This window comes from Leucopleurus acutus (assembly GCF_964270905.1).
Source record: "Leucopleurus acutus genome assembly, chromosome: 7".
Taxonomy (NCBI): domain Eukaryota; kingdom Metazoa; phylum Chordata; class Mammalia; order Artiodactyla; family Delphinidae; genus Leucopleurus; species Leucopleurus acutus.
Window position 1 is genome coordinate 31,760,032 of NC_139150.1, and position 20,117 is coordinate 31,780,148.

A 20,117-nucleotide genomic window follows, 5' to 3' on the forward strand; every position below is an offset into this window, starting at 1 on the left:
TAAAGGTATTATAAACACTTCAAAAAAAAGAAGTAGTATATTACCACAATGGTATTCTAGGGCCTTGAGTCTCCCAAGGACTTAGATGCATTTATAAGGGAGAAAAAAAAAAGCCAAATCTGTGAGGAAATAAGATATTATGAGTGAGAATCATCCTCCAAAGACTTCAGATCTTGGAATTAACACATAAAGAATATAAAATAACTATCTATGAAACATGTAAGAAAATAAAAAATGAAATAAAAGGTGAGCAAGGAACAAAAATTCTCAAAATGATCAGGCAGATCTGAAAAAGAACCAAGTAGAACTTTTAGAAGTGAAAATGTAATCACTAAGATTGAAGACTAAATGAATAGGGTAAACAAGAGATTGGATGCAGCTGAAGAAAGACCTGGCAAACTGGAAGGCAGATCTGATGTAAGTACCCAGAATGTAGTAGAAAGAGACAAGATGATAGAAATGTAAAAGAGAAGTTAAGAGACATGGAAAGTAAAATGGAAGTCTAAAATATGTATTCCTGGAGACCCCATAGGCAGGAGTACAGAGAATAAAAGAGATGCAATATTTAAAGAGATAATGGTTATATATTTTCCAGAAATGAGATGCAATAATCAGAATGTATACCAAACAGGAAAAAAAAAAAAAGGCACACCTAGACAAACCGTAGTAAAACTGTAGTATGCCATATAGAAAAATTTTAAAAAGCAGCCTGAGAGAAAAGATATCTATAAAGGGGTGACATAGACCAATAACAGGCTCTTCAAGAGGAATTAATGAAAGTTAGAAAGCAGCAAAATGCCAGTCTCAAAGAGTTGAGAAAAGTAACTACTTAGAACTGTGTATACAGGAAAACTATATATTCAAGAGCACAGTAGAAATGTAGACATTCTTAACAAATAAAATCAGGGAGGGCTTCCCTGGTGGTGCAGTGGTTAAGAATCCACCTGCCAATGCAGGGGACATGGGTTCAATCCCTGGGCTGGGAAGATCCTACATGCCATGGAGCAACAAAGCCCATGCACAACTACTGAGCCTGAGCTCTAGAGCCCACGTGCCACAGCTACTGAAGCCTGTGCGCCTAGAGCCTGTGCTCCACAACAAAAGAAGCCCACACACTGCAATGAAGAGTAGCCCCTACTCACCGCAACTAGAGAAAGCCCATGCACAGCAACAAAGACCCAACACAGCCAAAAAAACAAAACAAAACACAAACAAATAAATAAGTTTATAAAAAAAAAAATCAGGGAGTTTACCACCATAGATCTACACTAAAGGAAGTTCTAAGAATTATATTTTAGGAAGTAAGATAATAATAACTCTAGAAGGAAAATTTGAGACTCAAGAAGAAATGCAGAGCAAAGAAATTAGTTAACACACAAGTAGAACTAAATTTTCATTGTACAAATAAAACAATATCTTTTAAAGTCTAATTTGTGTGTTATAAGCAAATAGGACTAAATATTAGACTACCATAGCCTGTAAGTTCGAATTTGGGAAGGAGTGATTAGAAAACCTCAAAGAATATACTGATAAATATTCAAAATTAATAAGAAAGTATACCAAGTTGGTTAAATATATAATTAATGGCCCAAACTATCAATTGCATTTCTATATACCTGCAACAACCAGTTAAATACATACCCTAGATACCCTAGATATGCTTTTACAAAAGGTTCAGAGCAGGACTGTTGTAAATAGCAAAAAACCGGAAACAGTTCCAAATGTCAGTCAATAACAGACTGAATAATGTGTGTCATTTAATCTTCATAAAATGGAATACTATACAGCAGTAAAAAGTAATATATTACAGCTACACACAGCAACATAGATAAAATCACCAGCTTAACACTGAGCAAGAGAAAAGTATGTTGCGGAAGAATACATACAGTATGATTCTATGAATATAAAATTCAAAAATGTTAAAAACTAAACAATATATTTTTTAGGGATACAAACACATGTCAAAACTATAATGAAAACCAGTGGAATGATAATCACAAAACTGAGGATAGTGGCTGACTCTGAGAAAGGAGAGAAAAGAACGGTACTGGGAGGTATCCAGGGAACTTCAATGGTAATGTACTTGGCTCCTCAACTCAGTGATGAGTACAGGAGTATTTGTTGTTTCCTTATATATCTTAAATGTATTATATAAATATTCACTTACATCTATTTACTATTTAATAAGAACAAGTATAAAACAAAGACAGGGATGATAAATATAAACTCAGAAAAGTAGTTGATAGGGGACAGGAATGGCACAGGGAGAGAGAATGTATTTGGAAACTGGCACATAGGAAAGTTCTGTTTGGTCTTAAATAACAGTATTAAAATGTTTTATTTCTTGGTGATGAGCTCACATGTTTGTTATACTCTTTTGCTTCATAATTTGGTTGTGTGTCATATAAATGCTTTTGCATATATTGGATATTTCATTATATATATATATATAGTGTGTGTGTGTGTGTGTGTGTGTGTGTGTGTATATGTATATATATATTTGGAAAGGCCATCCATTATACCCACCAGAATGCATCGCACTGTATGAACAGCACTCGGATCTTTGTGGTTGGCTGCCCAGTGAAGTGGGATCTTGCCTTCGACATCAGGAATTCCAATGTTGGAATCATGCTTGATGAGCAGCTTCACATGCTCAGGGTTATTGTAGTAGGCACTCCAATGCAGAGCTGTTTGCTGCAAAATTGAGAGATTCTCAAAATAACAATAACTACAGTAACAGTGAAAACACAACAAACTCTTCCCAAACTTTCAGTGTGTGACAGGCACTGTCGTAAGAGTTTTATATATTTTATCTCATGTAGTCTATATCATGACAACTCTGGGAAATGAGTACTTTTGAATTTGCATGCGACTGGTGAGGAAAGTTAAGTACGAAGAGGGTAAGTAATCTGCTCAAGGGTGTGAAGGTAGCAAGGGGCTGAATAGAGAGTTTAAACCCAGGCAGTCTGACTCCAGAATCTGACATCTTAACCATGGCAGGGATTTAGGTCATCAAGTACTAATACCTGATAATACTGAGAAAGAAAAACCCAGCGAAATATTTTATGAATAATTATCAACAAAGCAAGTGATCATCTTTTTTTTTTTTTTTTTTTTTTTTTTGCGGTACGCGGGCCTCTCACTGTTGTGGCCTCTCCCATGCGGAGCACAGGCTCCGGACACGCAGGCTCAGCGGCCATGGCTCACAGGCCTAGCTGCTCCACGGCACGTGGGATCCTCCCGGACCGGGGCACAAACCTGTGTCCCCTGCATCGGCAGGCGGACTCTAAACCACTGCACCACCAGGGAAGCCCCAAGTGATCATCTTGATATTGTACTAAGCACCTTAAGAATCTGATAGAAGGTTTATATTTTAATATCTATCAGAAAAGATCCATGCATAGGAAATCATGGATCTAGAATCCATTTTTTATATCAAAGGATAAATTTAAATTTAACTATAATTTTACAGGATAAATTGTTAAGATATATTTTAAAAATACAGCAACACTTGCTTTATTTTTAGATAAAGTTAAAAATGAACATGCTGAACTTGCCAATGTTGCTTTAAAAATCTCTTCTGCCATTCTCATCAACATACTGGTTTCTCTATTAGGAGAACTATTAATGAAACCACAGAGAAACTGTTTAGATATACTTTATACCTTGAGAGTAGCATAGTCATGAATCCAATCTGGAACGAAATCATTTAACAGCAAGAACCAAGCTCAACTGTCACATTAAAAACTTTAAATGTTGGCATATGTGGTATTCATTCAAAGTGAACCTACAGGCGTCTAACATGTAGAGTTATTAACTCATTACTTTTTGTTTAGTGATAACTGCAGAATAAAAAATCACAAATATCAAAGCAGTTAATCGCCTAAAACCACATTTTCAGTAAACAACATGTACAGTTTCTGTAGTTTCTTTTCCTATATTTGTTCTTTTTTAAAGAATTAATTAATTTTTGGCTGCGTTGGCTCTTCACTGCTGTGCGTGGGCTTTCTCTAGTTGCGGCGAGCCGGGGCTACTCTTCGTTGTGGTGCGCGGGCTTCTCATTTTGGTGGCTTCTCTTGTTGTGGAGCATGGGCTTTAGACACGTGGGCTTCAGTAGCTGCAGCACGCGGGCTCAGTAGTTGTGGCACACGGGCTTAGTTGCTCCACAGCATGTGGGATCTTCCTGGACCAGTGATTGAACCCGTGTCCCGTCCCTGCATTGGCAGGCAGATTCTTAACCACTGCACCACCAGGGAAGTCCCTGTTCTGAATATATTTACTGAAATATATTATGCTGTTGAACCTAACAGTAAAAAGTTTGGGGTTGCATTTTTTTACATCTTTGTTTTTTATTTTTCTAGTAATTATTTTTTTTTGGACTGTGGTAAAATGTACGTAACATAAAATTTACCATTTTAACTGTTTCTAAGTGTAGTGTTCAGTGGTATTAAGTACGTTCACATTGTTGTGTAACCATCAGTACTATTTATCTCCAGAATTTTTTCATCTTCCCAAACTGAAACTCCATACCCATTTAACAATAACTCCTAATTCCCACCTCCTCCCCGTCACCTGGCAACCACCATTCTACTTTCTGTCTGTATGAATTTGACTCCTCCAGGTACCTTGTAAGTGGAATCTTACAGTACTTGTCTTTTTGTGTCTGACTTGTCACTTGGCATAATGTCCTCAAAGTTCATCCACATTGTAGCATGTGTCAGAATTCCATTCCTCTTTAAGGCTGAATAATATTCTACCATATGTATATGCTGCGTTTTTTTAATCCAGCTGTCCATCAAAAGACATTTGGGAGGTTTGTGAGTAACATCTTTGGGCTATTTTGAGTAACGCTGCTATGAACATGGATGTACAAATATCTGTTCGCATTCCTGATTTCAATTCTTTTGGGTATATAACCAGAAGTAGATTTACTGGATCATATAGTAGTTCTATGTTTAATTTTTTGAGGAACTGCCATATTGTTTTCCACAGTGGCTGTACCATTTTACATTCCCACCAACAGTGCACAAGGGTTCAAATCTCTCCACATCCTCACCAACACTTGTTATTTTTGTTTTTTTGTGATAATAGCTATCCTAAAGGGTGTGAAGTGCTATCTCGCTGTGGTTTTTGATTTGTGTTTCTTTTGTGATTAGTTATATTAAGCATCTTTTCATGTGCTTATTGGCCATTTGTATATCTTCTTTGGAGAAATGTCTATTCAAGTCCTTTGCCAGTTTTTTAATTGAGTTGTTTGGTTTTTTGTTGCTCACTTTTAATGTATTTTATAATATGATTGGTCTGTGACAGATTAGAAATTTAAAAAAAAACCGATCCTTCACCTCAGATGGTTTGAGACTCAGTGCTCTATGCTTTTGTCCTTCTTTCTTCTCTGTGGCTGCCTGGACTATGCAGATCCATTTTCCATCTCTCTGACTGAATAACCTCCCATCCCTGTTCAATAACAGAAGAACATACAAGGACTGGAAGACAGCAGGAAGTTCACAGAATATATTGGGGAAGACATGAAGCCCAAAGACAGTTGTAGCTTCTCAAGTGATTAATGGGTCTTGTGCTTTTTTCAGTGAAATATTTATTTATTTAGCCACTTGGCTTGTGGAATCCTAGTTCCCTGACCAGGGATTGAACCCAGGCCCTCAGCAGTGAAAAGACAGAGTCCCAACCACTGGACCACCAGGGAATTCTCAGTGAAATATCAGCACTATAAATGCTGTGAGTTAAGAATAATATTAAATTACAAGTTGTAAAATAAAGTTAAAGTTGATTTCAGAACTCTGGGTTATGTGAATGACTACTAAACAAAATCTAAAAGTCACATAAAGAACACTATGGGAGTGAAAATATTATTGAATATAAACCCAGTGAATGACTTATAAGAGTTTTAATTACATGAGAGTGCTGGAGTTAGCAAGACTCTATGATTAAGTGCCTGATGAAAAGGAAGAGGATGATTGCATTTGTCTAACTAAAGACCACATTTTTTTCCTGTAAGGAATGATCAGAGTGTTGACCAAAACAATGACCAATGGGCACACTATGTTAAAACTCAAGAGCAGGGAAGATAATGGACCCTAGTAAGAATGCCAGAGCAGATGTTAGAATCAAAATGAACTAATAATAATAATTTTAAGCTAATATTTATTGAGAGAATACTATGCACTGGGCATTGTGCTAAACACTTCATATATATCATCTCATTTTATCTTCAACAACCCTTTATCCCCTTTTTGCATATGAGAAAATTGAGGAATAGAGGAGTTAAGTAATTCAATGGACATAGAACAAGTGGTGGCTTTTACACTGAAACACAAGAAGAATGATGCCTAAGCCCAGGCCATTAAAGCACTATGCACTTAGTTCATTACCCAGGGCATTTGGCCACCAAAAATCTAACTACCTTTAGCAACTATCTTGACTAGCAGTCAAATACTGAGTTGGAGTTAGACAGGCCTGGTTTGAATTCTATTCCTGCCAATTGGATCTCGGGCAGAATTTTAATCTTCTTGAGCTTCAGTTTTCCCATATGTAAAAAGATGATACTACCCACCACATCTGGTTGCTGGGAGGATAAAATGACAGAATTTAAGTGAAATACTTTACTGGGGTGTGTGGAGACTTGGAATTGTTCTACCATGCATGAGTGGTAATTTAGGCCTTCTTCCTTGAGATTTCACATCATAAAATAAAGCATTTGCTTTCTGCTCTATTTGTCTTCGATTTTGACAGTCCGTTACCTTGTTTTTATCCTGTGTATCCACTTCTCCTGGTGCCATAAACTTCAGCAGAAGCGCCAAACACTTAGGGCTCTTGTGCCGGGTAGTCAAGTGTAAAGGAGTCATTTCTTCTAGATCCTTCTGCATCCAGTTTGCTCTGCGTGTAAGTAAGAGTTTCATGAAACGATAATTTCCCTAAATAAAAAATAAGAGACAGTAAGAAGAAATTTAGTTTGGAGCCAAATTTTTTTTTAAATTTTAAAATGTTTTAAGCATTTTAATTATTCTGCTAGAATAATAACATTCAGATAAATTAATAAAAGGAAAATACTTATAATTCTACTACTCTAGCAATTGTTTTATTTTTTCACGTTTCTTTCCAACCACTTTCTATATGCATTTAGTTTACTCAGTGGCTGGTCAATATTTCATTGTGTTAAGGCAAGACATTTTATTTAATCATTCTATTATTGCTTGTAATATTTTTTTAATAGAAAATGCTACAATGTACATGATTTTTCACATATTTTTTTTCCATAGAATAAATTATCAGGAACCAAATAACTGGGTCAAAGGAGTTTGTTCATTTTATGGTTTTTGGTGTATTTTCCAAATTGCTATCTAGTTGCAACAATGTGTGAATGTATTAGTTTCAGCACAATCTGACCAGCACAGCACATATTATTTATAGTCAAAGTATAATAACTTTGTGAAATAAGTAGAGATTTTAAACCCCAATTTACAGGTGAGGGAATTGAGATTCAAAGGGGTTAAATATTTTGTTCACAGTCATTTGGTTAATAAGGAAAAGGTGGTTAGCTTTCTTGATGAGAGCTATTTACAGGTACAACTAAGGTAGAAGCAGCTTCCTCAAAGTTCAGGTCCCAGACTCATCTGTTCACACAAACACCAACCCAGAAGTCACTGTAGGCCGCCCACTTGCAGGCAGTGCTCTCCACACCAGTTAAACCCTCCAATCTGGCAGAACCAACCCATCTGGAGAAAGAAGTTTAGTTACAAGGGCTAGAGTAATACACTGGTGGGGACTCAGGTCGACCATTTTATAGTATGTCTATGTGAGCTTTGAAACCCTTGAAAAATATTCCAGGGGCTTCCCTGGTGGTGTAGTGGTTGAGAGTCCGCCTGCTGATGCGGAGGACACGGGTTCGTGCCCCGGTCTGGGAAGATCCCACATGCCGCGGAGCGGCTGGGCCTGTGAGCCATGGCCGCTGACCCTGTGCGTCCAGAGCCTGTGCTCCGCAACAGGAGAGGCCACAGCAGTGAGAGGCCCGCGTACCGCAAAAAAAACAAAAACAAAAACAAAAACAAAACAACAACAACAACAAAAATATTCCATAGTTCTGGGTTTCCCTGGTGGCGCAGTGGTTGAGAGTCCGCCTGCTGATGCAGGGGACACAGGTTCGTGCCCCGGTCCGGAAAGATCCCACATGCCGCGGAGCGGCTGGGCCCGTGAGCCATGGCCGCTTAGCCTGCGCATCCGCAGCCTGCGCATCCGGAGCCTGTTTTCCGCAATGGGAGAGGCCACAACAGTGAGAGGCCCAAGTACCACACACACAAAAAAATAATCAAAATTAAAAAAAATTCCGTAGTTCTTTTAAGCTCTTTCCTGAGATCTAGCTCCATATTTCCAATTCTGATTGGAGACTTCAATATGCTTGGTATCACAGATATTTCAAAGTCAACATGAACAAACTGCATTGCATGATCAAGTTCGCTGTCTACTTCATGTGTATTTTCTCTTTCCCTATTCAAAGCATAGTGGCAGGCAGGGCTACCTGTCTTTTTCATCTTCTGAGACCCTCTACATCCTTAACATTGTTGGAAATGTGACCTTTAAGTATTATAATTACAATGCATTAATGTTCTACTATCAGGAGCTATTGGTATTAGTAAGGAAGACATTTATTGATTGAGCAGGTTCCCCACTGTGATGCATGTGAGGCTCTAAGTAAGGCAAAGGGAACTAGCTAGAGCAACAGTGAGGTGCAGAAGGAAGAATGAAACTTGCCTGCTTGCCTGCAGGGGCAAAGACAGGATTCAACCCAGCTCCAGGGCTGGGGCAGAGATAAGGGAGAACAAGGCTAGGAAAAGGGTCATAAGGCTGTCTATACTAGATGGACAAACTTGGAATGGACTGAAAAACAAATGAATGCAGCTTATTTATTTCCTTTCAGAGAGGCTTTCCTTGACCACCCTAAGCAGAACCTATTTTGTTCTTCTTTATTGCAGTACCCTTTCATTTCCTTCATAGTACTTTCCCCAGTTTGTAGTTACATATGTTTTTATTTCCCTTCACTGAGATTTCCCTCATAAGCAGTAAGCATCATGAAGGCAGAGACTATGTCTTGTTGACCACTGTGCTCGGCATGTTCCTGGCACATAATAGGTGCTTAATAAATATTACTTGAAGGACTGAGTGAATAAGAGGAAATGAAATATCTTATAGAGGTTTTTGTTTTTATTTAAAAATTCTTATTTACAGTTGCTAAATTAGATCATAACAGTTAAGAATATTAACTCTCGGGGCTTCCCTGGTGGCGCAGTGGTTGAGAGTCTGCCTGCTGATGCAGGGGACATGGGTTCGAGCCCTGGTCTGGGGGGATCCCGTGTGCCGCGCAGCGGCTAGGCCCGTGAACCACAGCTGCTGAGCCTGCGCGTCTGGAGCTTGTGCTCCGCAACAAGAGAGGCCGCGACAGTGAGAGGCCTGTGCACCGCGATGAAGGGTGGCCCCTGCTTGCCGCGACTGGAGAAGGCCCTCGCACAGAAACGAAGACCCAACACAGCAAAAATAAATAAAATAAATTAATAAACTCCTACCCCTAACATAGTAGAAAAAAAAAAAGAATATTAACTCTCAAATATCTGGAATTTGGTTACTATTACTTTTTAATGTTTTATTTATCTGAGCTTCATTCATAGTGGACATTTATCTGGATTTTCTGATTTCACCCAATGCAAGTTTTTGAGAAGGTACTAAAATTTCCTCAAGAGGGCACCCTGCTCTAAATCTCTTGCCATCTTTTCTTTCAGAAAAAGAGAAAAATGCCCAGGAAAAATAAACATATGTGGTACTTCATACCAAAAAAATAAGGTTTGACCTTTCTGAGCATAACATTTCAAATATTACAGAATAATTCATCATGACTTTTAAAGATATTCAATCAGACAGTCATTGTGAATTTGAAATTTAGAGGAAATGGGAAGGAGAAGGAGGAAACTAGAATGTGTTAGGGGGTGGCTACTGACTTATAGACATAGTGCTTGGTATATTTACATTTCACATTATTCTGCAGATTCTACCTACAGAAAACATCGTACACCTCAGTAATAATCACTCATTCATTCAACAAACATCCATTGAACCTTGTTACAAAGCAGGAAGGAGTAAAATGTTTGTACTTTACTTATTACAAAGCTCTTTGACATAGATTTCATCTTTGCTCCTCACAGAAGTATCGTGGAAAATTTTTACATATCAATTAAAGTATCTTCCTGTGACTCTAATTTCCTCATCTGTAAAACAGGAATAATAATAGTACCTGAGATTATCATGCATATGAAATGATAAAGGTAATCTCTGTACTTAGAACAGTACACAAAGCAAATGCTCAGGAATGTTTGCTAACTTTATTATGGACAGTTTTCCAATGTGGAGGAAGCAATAAAACATAAATGGTCAAGTGGAACCAAGAATGGCCCATGACAGAGGGCATGTAGATAGAAAGATCTAACTGAACATGGTATACATAGTTCAGCTACTGATTAAGGACAGAACCAAGGTTAGGAACACGTAAAAGTAAAAATAGTTGGAATGTTATAAATAATGGCTTTTCTGATTTTTTTTACATTGAGAAAGATGTCTATACTCTACTTACGGATAAAGGTGATATAGTACCAACAAGAACATACCCAATAGGAATTTAGCTGGTACCCTGAGGAGGGGTCAGCTATATGATCAGGCCAGCTTCTTCTATTCCAAAGGACAGAGACACATCAGATATTACTGACGAATGCTGGGACTAGAAACAATATAATCCATTTGGACCAAGGTCAACCTCCTTGGTCTCATGAACAAGCATTTATTAAATGCCCAGTGTATGCAAACTCAATTCTGAGACTGAACAGAGGGGACAGACAACCTTTGAGCTAAAATCAGGAGAGTATTTGTAATATCAGTGGAAAAGAGGACAACACTAGTTTGAGGCAGCAAGCTATTTTGATAACCCCCTGAAGACTGTATGACCCTGGGGACACATGTTATAGGCTACTTTGTTTCCCGTAAAGCCTCCTCAATACAAAAGCAAACAGACAAAATGTCTAAACATTTCCTCACTATTGCTTGAAATTTGGACTTAAGTTTTCAAGTTTATTATAACACAAATACTTTGGGGATGATTTGGAAGTTAACAATTTAGTATCATATCTTAGGGCCACACAGAACATGATCCTGAGGTGAAGACTGTTTTGGAATTTGCTTTTATAATTTCTGACTGGGTAGGAAATAGTATAAGATCAAAAGAGATAATAGATCAAAAGAGTGTATATTCTTAAGAAAATTCCGGTGGTAAGTGAGCAGAAATGAGAGCTAAAGTTACAAAAGAGTCCTGATTTCATCACTAAAAGGACATTAACTCTGATATGATGAGGTCTATTATGCCAGCGAAATGTGAAAATATTTCCTAATGTCTCTGAAACATTGAATAAGACGTCGTTTCTCAGTTTCTGGTTTTTTGTTGTTGCCGTTGTTGTTAGGTACTAATAATCCTCATCTTAATCTTCCTGTAATTATTAACACCATGAGCTTCTTTTGTCTGTAATGTAAGTGATTATGACATTTGGATTTTCCCCAAATACATGAAAAGGAGTATAATATCTGAAAGGGTAAAAGAGAATGAAAAAGCTCTCTGACCTGGAGAACAGCTCTTGAAATGAATCTGGGAACAAATCAACTCAAAATGCCACTTAAGCTCATATTTTTGTCTGTCCAACTTGCTAAGATGAACTCCTTTTTTTAGGAAAAGTCATTTAATCTTAATAACCATGATATGGAAGTTCTGAGTGAAATACTTTGATATTTTGTTTTAGATTTTTCATTTTTAAGAAATAAAACATAACATATATGGTTAATACTCCCTTTGTGTCCTTCCCCAATTCTATTACCTTTTCTCTCTTTGGAGAACTTGGTGGTTATCATTCCAGTGAATGTTTTGATACATTTTATTTCTTACAAATACATGTATTCATAAACTACATAGCATTATTTTACATGTTTTCAATCTTTATATAAGTAGCCCTACATGAATCACTTGCCACCTTTAACTCAAAGCAATATTTTTGAGATGTATCCAAATTGCTTTGGTTCATACATTTTCACTGAAGAAAGCTTTCTGTCATATGAAAATAATGTTATATTTATTTATTCTCTAAGGGAATACTTAGCATGTTTCTCACTTTTCACTATTACAAACAATACTGTAATGAATTTTCTTGTAGCTCCTGGTACACGTGCCAGAATTTCTGAAGCTGCTGGGCTGAAACTGTTCTCTCAAGTAGTTACTCCAATTTACACTCCCACCACTAATGTTTGAGAATGCTTGTTTCGCCACATCCTCTCCACACTTGGTTTTGTCAGACTTGCTAACTTTTGCCAATATGATGGGTATACAATTGTATTTTACCACGGATTTAATTTTCATTTCCTTTCTTGAAGTGGAACGTCTTTGTTAGCTCTTTGTTTCTTCTTCTGTGAAGAGCTTTTTTGCATTGTTTACTCATTTTGCAACTGAGCTATTTGTCTTTTTCTTACTGATCTATAGAAGTTATTTACATATTCTGGATACTAATTCTTAGCTTGTTTTGCAAATATCTTCTCTCTTTGTGTGGCTTTTCTTTTTGCTTTGTTTATGTTCTTCCGCTAGGAATGAATTCATGATCTGAATGATGATACTGGTAGCTTTCTTAGCATGAGATTTCTTCATATATTTTGTTTGAGGGCTCATTTTAAAGAGAAGATTGTTTGCTGTTATTTTTTGTTTTTTTTCTTTTTTTCTCTTTGCTCACCCTTATAGCTGCTAACATCCAGCTCCTGGTCCATTATAAGAATCTGTACTTATAATGATGTTTCGCAGCCCCATGTCTAGTGATACTAGGGGTATCACAGTTACTGTCACTGAGCTAGTGGGGAGCTTCCTGGTCCTGAGGCTTATCTTTGTCCTGCTCCTGCCACTTCTCTAAAACAGCTTCCTCTAAAGCTATAGCCTCATATCAAGGCAAAGAATACTCCCAAATTCTAAGTATTTTCTTGGCTTTAGTGTGAATATAGGACTGCCTGTAGCAGTTCTTTCCCCCACTGGGACACTGAAGAGACTAGATATTTTCTCAAAACCTACATATTTTCTGATGAATCTCTTTGCATTCTTGTTCTCTCTGTGTCCTCAGCACTTAATTTACTCTCACTGTCCACCAAATGTTAATTTATTTTTTTGTTCATTTATAGGTTTGTGTATAATTTTGTCCTGGAAGTATTATAATTATATATATAATAGCACAAATAAATGTAAGGTAGGCATTCTGCCATATTTTATTCTAAATCCTAATCATACTACATACCAAAAGATACATTATTTAAAACTGAAATGGAAACAATAGAAACATGATCTGTTACTATAAAGTCTAATGCTATCTATGTAATTACATATTTATAAACTCTCAAGGCATTTACCATGTTAATTTTTAAAAAGAATCACTAACTCCAGGAAGTATATAGGTCACAAATATCAATAACCTCTTTATCTCAATCTTTCCTGTAATGGTTGCAGACACAAATGAGTCTTAGAAATACCACAATAGTGTTGGGAGAGGCAATCTGCCGTGGGCCCTGAGTGTCCCTGCATGTTCTTACTAAATATGCCAAGAATGCAAAGCCTCGACTCCTCTACCTGGGCCATTTCTCAGAGTTGGGTTTGTATCAAGCAGTCTTAAGGGACATTAATGTCTCCCAGGACATTAGATAAAGAGTTTTGCTTACTACTTACTAAAGTAAGTAGTAAAGTCTGGAGCTACCCCAAATTCAGCATTCCTCAGATGCCATGTGAACCCCAGTGTCCATCTGGGGCCTCTGCATTGCCTCCTGGTTCTTGGGGGTAAGGGATGCAAAAATGCAAGTGCTCATGCTTTTGCCATCAGTGATAAAGCTTTTTTTTGTCTCTGATGGTAGTCTTATGTCTTCTGCCAGTACTCAGAACCAATTTATTACCTTGTAATAAGTTGGCATAAACAAAGAAAAAAGTAGGGTAAATTAAATCCAAGACCTGACAGTACAGGAAATGAGGAGGGGATACTGACGGAGACAGAGTTTTCTTGAAGAGTAAGGACCAGGGCCCTTCAGGTCAGGTTCAGGGATGAGAAGATTCCATGTGATCATACCCAAGCGGTGGGCAAGGTTGGGGAGATAAGGGAACCCACTGTCCTGTTAATGACTCAGTGAGGAAGAGCAGGATTGAAACAAGCCACCCAAATGATGCCTTGGTCTTGGCTCACCTTCCCCTGGGCAAGCAGAGGAAGGGATGAAAGCATGACAATGGGGCAGCAAGCTGAAAGGCAATGTAGTTGTGGCCGCTGAGTCAAGGAATCTCCAAAGTGGAAACCAACGGAGAAAGCAATGAGACCCTGCTACTTGATACAGAATTTCGGGTGGACTGAAAACAGCAGAGGTTCCCTTGGCGGAGACATGAGTGGGCAGCTGCTCAAAAGTGAAAGTGAATGCAAAGCCTTGCCTGATAACACAGAGCCAACGGTGCCACGTACCTGATCCCTGCTATAGTCTGCTTTGTCTGGCAATGAGGACAAAGAACTGGGCGTGGAGATGGCCACTGTCTGAGGCAAACTGCTATTTAATGGTGCCCTTGATGCTCAGAGGTTCCCCTGAATGCCTTGCCCTGGTTTACTGATGATTTGGCTAAGTTAAAACCTGATGGCAACCACTGGGAGGCAGTCCAACGTCCATGACAACTCTGGAAGACCGACTGTGTACAGGGCAGGTCAGCCCTCTACATTCTATGGGCATTCTATGCCCCATGCTGTCCTCAGGAATCTGAAATTATCAAGAGCAGCCATGGCCTCCTTGAAAATAAACTCAGAAAGATTTCTGGTTCCACCTCAGTTACCTCTTCCTGATCCACACACCTGAGAGAGGTAGGGTAGTTTGGTTACTGTATGTGGCCACCCGCAGAAAGAGCTCATCTCCTCATGGCAGCCTCCTGGGAAGTAATCAGGACAAAAAGAATGGGGAATCATATACACCTATGTTGAAAATTTGGGGTTCCGCCCTGTCCATCCCTGGTTATGATGCTTCTTTCTTTCCCCTGAGAGTAATCCCAGGCTGGCCTCATTGGTACTCCCTCTTGGTGGCAGCCCAACCAAAAGGGAGCTTAGAGATTCAAACTTAACTCTGGCTCAGCCACCTGAATTTGTCTGTTGATCGACATGGTCCTGCATCATACACATCCATAATGACCACTTGCTTGAGTACACTACTCACAGAGTCCTCCTAAATGCCCACGTGGGCTAAAGTGGGGGACATAACGGGTCTCTGTAAATTTGTCCTATATGTATCTACCCTTCTAGGTGAAAGGTATGGGTGCAAGTAGGAGATGATGAGAGAAAAGGTGAGGAGTTCTAGCTATTAGGGTGGGACACACTGATTTTGGGGTTGAGGAGGGAATGCAACAACTTCAGCATCTGGGAAGGGGACACCTTGGGAGGTACAGGGAGGAAGAGGACAACTGATGCTCTCTTTGTCCTCTGGATCCAGTACTGTATCCCAGAAAAAAACAAAATTACTTTTCACTACCTGAATCAAATAGCAGCTGAGGCTTGCAATCTGATCTGCTTTCGTGTTTGTCATCCCCATCCATGTGCTATGAAACAGAAAAATTCATGTGGACATGGATGGACCTGAACTCTTCTGCCATGCTTGATGCCATCAATGGCAGCATGAGAAGCCTTGGGTTATGCCATGTATGACAATCAAAGCTGTAACTACTTGGTGATACTGCCCATGTGGCTTAGCCAAACAATGAAATGGTGATCCACGTTTAACAACAAATCCCGAACTAAAGTGACTTGGGCCTCTTCAGGTTATATGTTTGTATCTGGGGGAGAGAGGGCCATTAAATAGTTCTCCACTGGGCTTAGGGGTTGCTTTTCAGCCCCTAGTGCCTCATGTAATTATTGGTAATAACACCAAAGATCAGCAGGTCAGTCAAACTCCCTTGCAGGGGTCGTAATAGATAACAGAATAGCCTTAGAGTATATCTTCGCTGTATAAAGTAAGACCTACTGTCTCCCCTGGTACTTATTCACAGTGGACTTAATCCAGGACACTGAAGTCAATACTGCAGGTTGTTCTCATCCTGCGGCTTGGAGTTCTATTATTTAAATGCTGTATAAGACATATTAAACAGATTTGTTCCCAGCCTCTGTTGGTCAGATTAATCAGAGTAGCTGACAGAATGGCATGCTCATGTCAAGAACATGTAGGGCTAAGTGACGGGTTGCTGGGAGAAGCAATCTACCATGGGCCCTAATCATCACTGCATGTTCTTATGCCAAAAATGCAGAGACTTGACCACTCCTGGCCTAGGCAACTTCTCCGGGGTGTGTTTGCTGCAATCAGTTTGAGGGGTGAGGGCATCTCTTCTGGGTTTGCTAGCTGCTCACTACAAAAGCGCAGATTCCTGAAGTTCAGTGTTCCTCTGTGCTATGATGGAAAACTGCTGTGTGTACAGCATCCATCTGGGCCTTCTGTGACTCTCCCATGGTTCTTGGGGGAAAGGGAAATCAATACAAACATATAGGTGCTGATGCTTTTTGCTATGCTGTGAATAATAAACTTCTTTGTCCCTGACCCTAGAGGCTTGTGTCTATTGTCAACATCCATGAAGCAGTAACAGACTAACTTCTTACCTTGCATATACGGTGAGACAAAATCTCAAGCCTCGAAGACAGTTCTATATTATTGTAATATGAAATGAAGTATTGAATGTAAGAAGTGAAAAATTGATTAGAGAGGTGAGTAGGGGCTAGAAAATGGAGAGTCTAATACCGTATGACGAAGAGTCTAAAATTTATCGTGTAGGTAATGGGGTGCCAGTGAAGAGTTGAAGGAGGAAATGACATGAGTGGATTTATGTTTTTAAGAAATATCCTGGAGGCTGTGTGAAGTACTGATTTGAGGGAAACAAATCTTTGGTAGTGAGACTGGTTAGGGGGTTACTACAGCAATCCAGAATAGAAATGATGGGAGCTAAGTGGAAATAAGAGGACAGACTGTGAAATATGTAAGAGGCCTCCTGAATGGGTACAAAATGGAGAGTGGTGTCAACAACTGAAAGGACAGAAGGAGAAATAGGATTAAGGATAAAGATTTTGAGTTCTGTTTTTCTAACATGTGGAGTTTGGGGTGTCTGAGGGAAATCTATATAGAGATATCTAGCAAAAAAAAAAAAAGAAAGAAAGAAAAGAAAAGAATCTATATGGAACTGAAGATTGGAAGAGACAGCTAGATTCAAGATACAGGGTTAGGAATCATCTACATTAATAGCTGTTTCAACTATTTTATCTAAAGACATAATTTCTGGCATAAATTAAAGTACATGAAACTGGAAAAATGAATCTATACATCTTAGCTGAAATAAAAACATGATTTAAATATCCACATAAATAGCTCAGTACAATGCAATCCATACTGTTCTTTTACCTAGACCACGAGATACTACTACCGTATCAAATATAGAGTATAAGTGGATTGGAAAAAGGATGGGCCTTTCCTCATTATTCTTGTCTGCTTGGATCATTCTTTGATCCCGGTTGATTTAGGTGTCTCATTGTACTCTGGTTTCCTGCTTTTTTTTTCTTCTTCTTCTTCTTTTTTTAAATTTAATGTGAATCTTTACAGGAAACAGTTACAAAAACCGTTTTTGAATGACATGAATTACTGAGCTATAGAAATGAAATTAAATCTGCATTGCTTTTCCCAATCACAGACATTCTCTTTCTTTTCTTAAATTTCTGATTTCAAGCCTAAATACTGTGTTTTACAGCTAAAATTTCTAATTACTCAACAATTATGATGGTAACCACATCACTAACCTGTCATCTTATGCAAATCTGAAAAAAATGTTTTTAAAAAGCTATTTGACAATTCTCTAAGCAAAGGTTAAGAATGATACTTCAAAGGCAGAATGGAGCTCTATTTGTTGCTTTTCAAGTTTAAGATGTTCATCCATCTGGCAGAGCAGCTAGACAATACATCAGCCAAGAACATCCCTCTGGCTTGAAACAGATTCTGGCTCTCAGAGAGGATTTGACTGAAGGAAAGGCAACATCTTTATTTGCTCTGTGGCTGAACTCTTCTAATATTTCTCCTCAATGCCTCCTCCAAGCCTTGGCTCCATCTACTAACTTGGTTTCCATAGGAATAGACAGAACTATCAAGTGGCACATAGTCAAACAGCACAACAGAACGAGAAAATGTTACTGTCAAAAAAAAGTAGACAGACTTTTCTCTAAGAAAATATATCCTTGACTCTGAGGCTTCCTTACCCAGTGCTGGATTTTTCATGTGCTTTTCCTGCCTGACATAGACAATTTTTTTTAAAGATTATTATGAAAATTAGTCCCTTCAGTGGAGAGGATTTCATACAAAAAATATTAAAAGTTATAAAACACCGTGATGCTTATTTCCACAAGTACAATTCTCTTGTGCTTGTGAGCTACCCTCATTTATTCAGAGTGGTGCTTTGAGTTGGCAAAACCTTTTGGGCTGATTATAAAATGTATTTTGTTTCTCATAGTTTGACATTTTATTTATAGGAAAACATTTATTTCATCTTAAATCAGTAGTTCTCAAACTCTAGCATGCATCAGGATCTCTGGAGAGCTGGAAAACACAGTCTGCTGAGGACTTCCCTCAGAGTTTTTCATTCACTAACTCTGGTGTGGGGTCCCAGAATCTACATTTCAAACAAGTTTCTGGGAGACACTGGTGCTGATAGGTCCAGGAGTTCACACTTTGAGAATCATTGTTTAAACAAAGAATCTAACAACAGAGTTCTCAACCCTGAGGAACTTAAAAAAAACAAACAACAAAAACCACCAAAAAAAGAATGCCTGTTTCATCCTAGATCAATGAAGTCAGAATTTCTGAGGCTTTGGCACCAGAAAACTACTAGAGCTAATAAATGAATTTGGTAAAGTTGCAGGATACAAAATTAATGCAGAGAAATCTCTTGTATTCCTATACACTAACAATGAAAGATCAGAAAAATAAATTAAGGAAACAATCCCATTCACTGCTGCAACAAAAAGAATAAAATACCTAGGGATAAACCTACCTAAGGAGGTAAAAGACCTGTACTCAGAAAACTATAAGACACTGATGAAAGAAATCAAAGATGACACAAACAGATGGAGAGATATACCATCTTCTTGGATTGGAAGAATCAATATTGTGAAAATGACTATAATGCCCAAAGCAATCTACAGATTCAATGCAATCCCTATCAAACTACCAATGGCATTTTTCACAGAACTAGAACAAAAAAATTCACAACTTGTATGGAAACACAAAAGACCCTGAATAGCCAAAGCAATCTTGAGGGAAAAAAATGGAGCTGGAGGAGTCAGACTCCCTGACTTCAGACTATACTACAAAGCTACAGTAATCAAGACAATATGGTACTGACACAAAAACAGAAATACAGATAAATGGAACAGGAGAGAAAGCCCAGAGATAAACCCATGCACCTATGGTCAACTAATCTATGACAAAGGAGGCAAGGATATACAATGGAGAAAAGACAGCCTCTTCAATAAGTGGTGCTGGGTCAACTGGACAGCTACATGTAAAAAAACTGATATTAGAACACTCCCTAACACCATACACAAAAATAAACTCAAAATGAATTAAAGACCTAAATGTAAGGCCAGACACTATAAAGCTCTTAGAGGAAAACATAGGAAGAACAATATTTGACATAAATTGCAGCAAGATCTTTTTTGACCCACCTCCTAGAGTAATGGAAATGAAAATAAAAATAAACAAATGGGGCCTAATGAAACTTAAAATCTTTTGCACAGCAAAGGAAACTATAAACAAGACAAAAAGACAACCCTCAGAATGGGAGAAAATATTTGCAAATGAGGCAACTGACAAAGGATTAAGCTCCAAAATATGTAAACAGCTCATGCACCTCAATATTAAAAAGAACAAACAACCCAATCCAAAAATGGGCAGAAGACTTAAATAGATATTTCTCCAAAGAAGACATACAGATGGCCAAGAGGCACATGAAAAGCTGC

General features: G+C 38.3%; 1 protein-coding gene across 1 annotated transcript in view; it reads right to left on the reverse strand.

Annotated features, from left to right (window-relative positions):
- Positions 1-20,117, reverse strand: part of INVS (inversin) — a 144,414-nt gene that overhangs the window by 69,776 nt on the left and 54,521 nt on the right. The window contains exons 4-5 of the mRNA XM_082843192.1: positions 6,756-6,929; positions 2,527-2,694 (exon numbers count right to left, since the gene is read on the reverse strand). Of these exons, the coding sequence (XP_082699318.1) occupies positions 2,527-2,694; positions 6,756-6,929 (342 nt within the window). The remainder of the gene's footprint in view (positions 1-2,526; positions 2,695-6,755; positions 6,930-20,117) is intronic.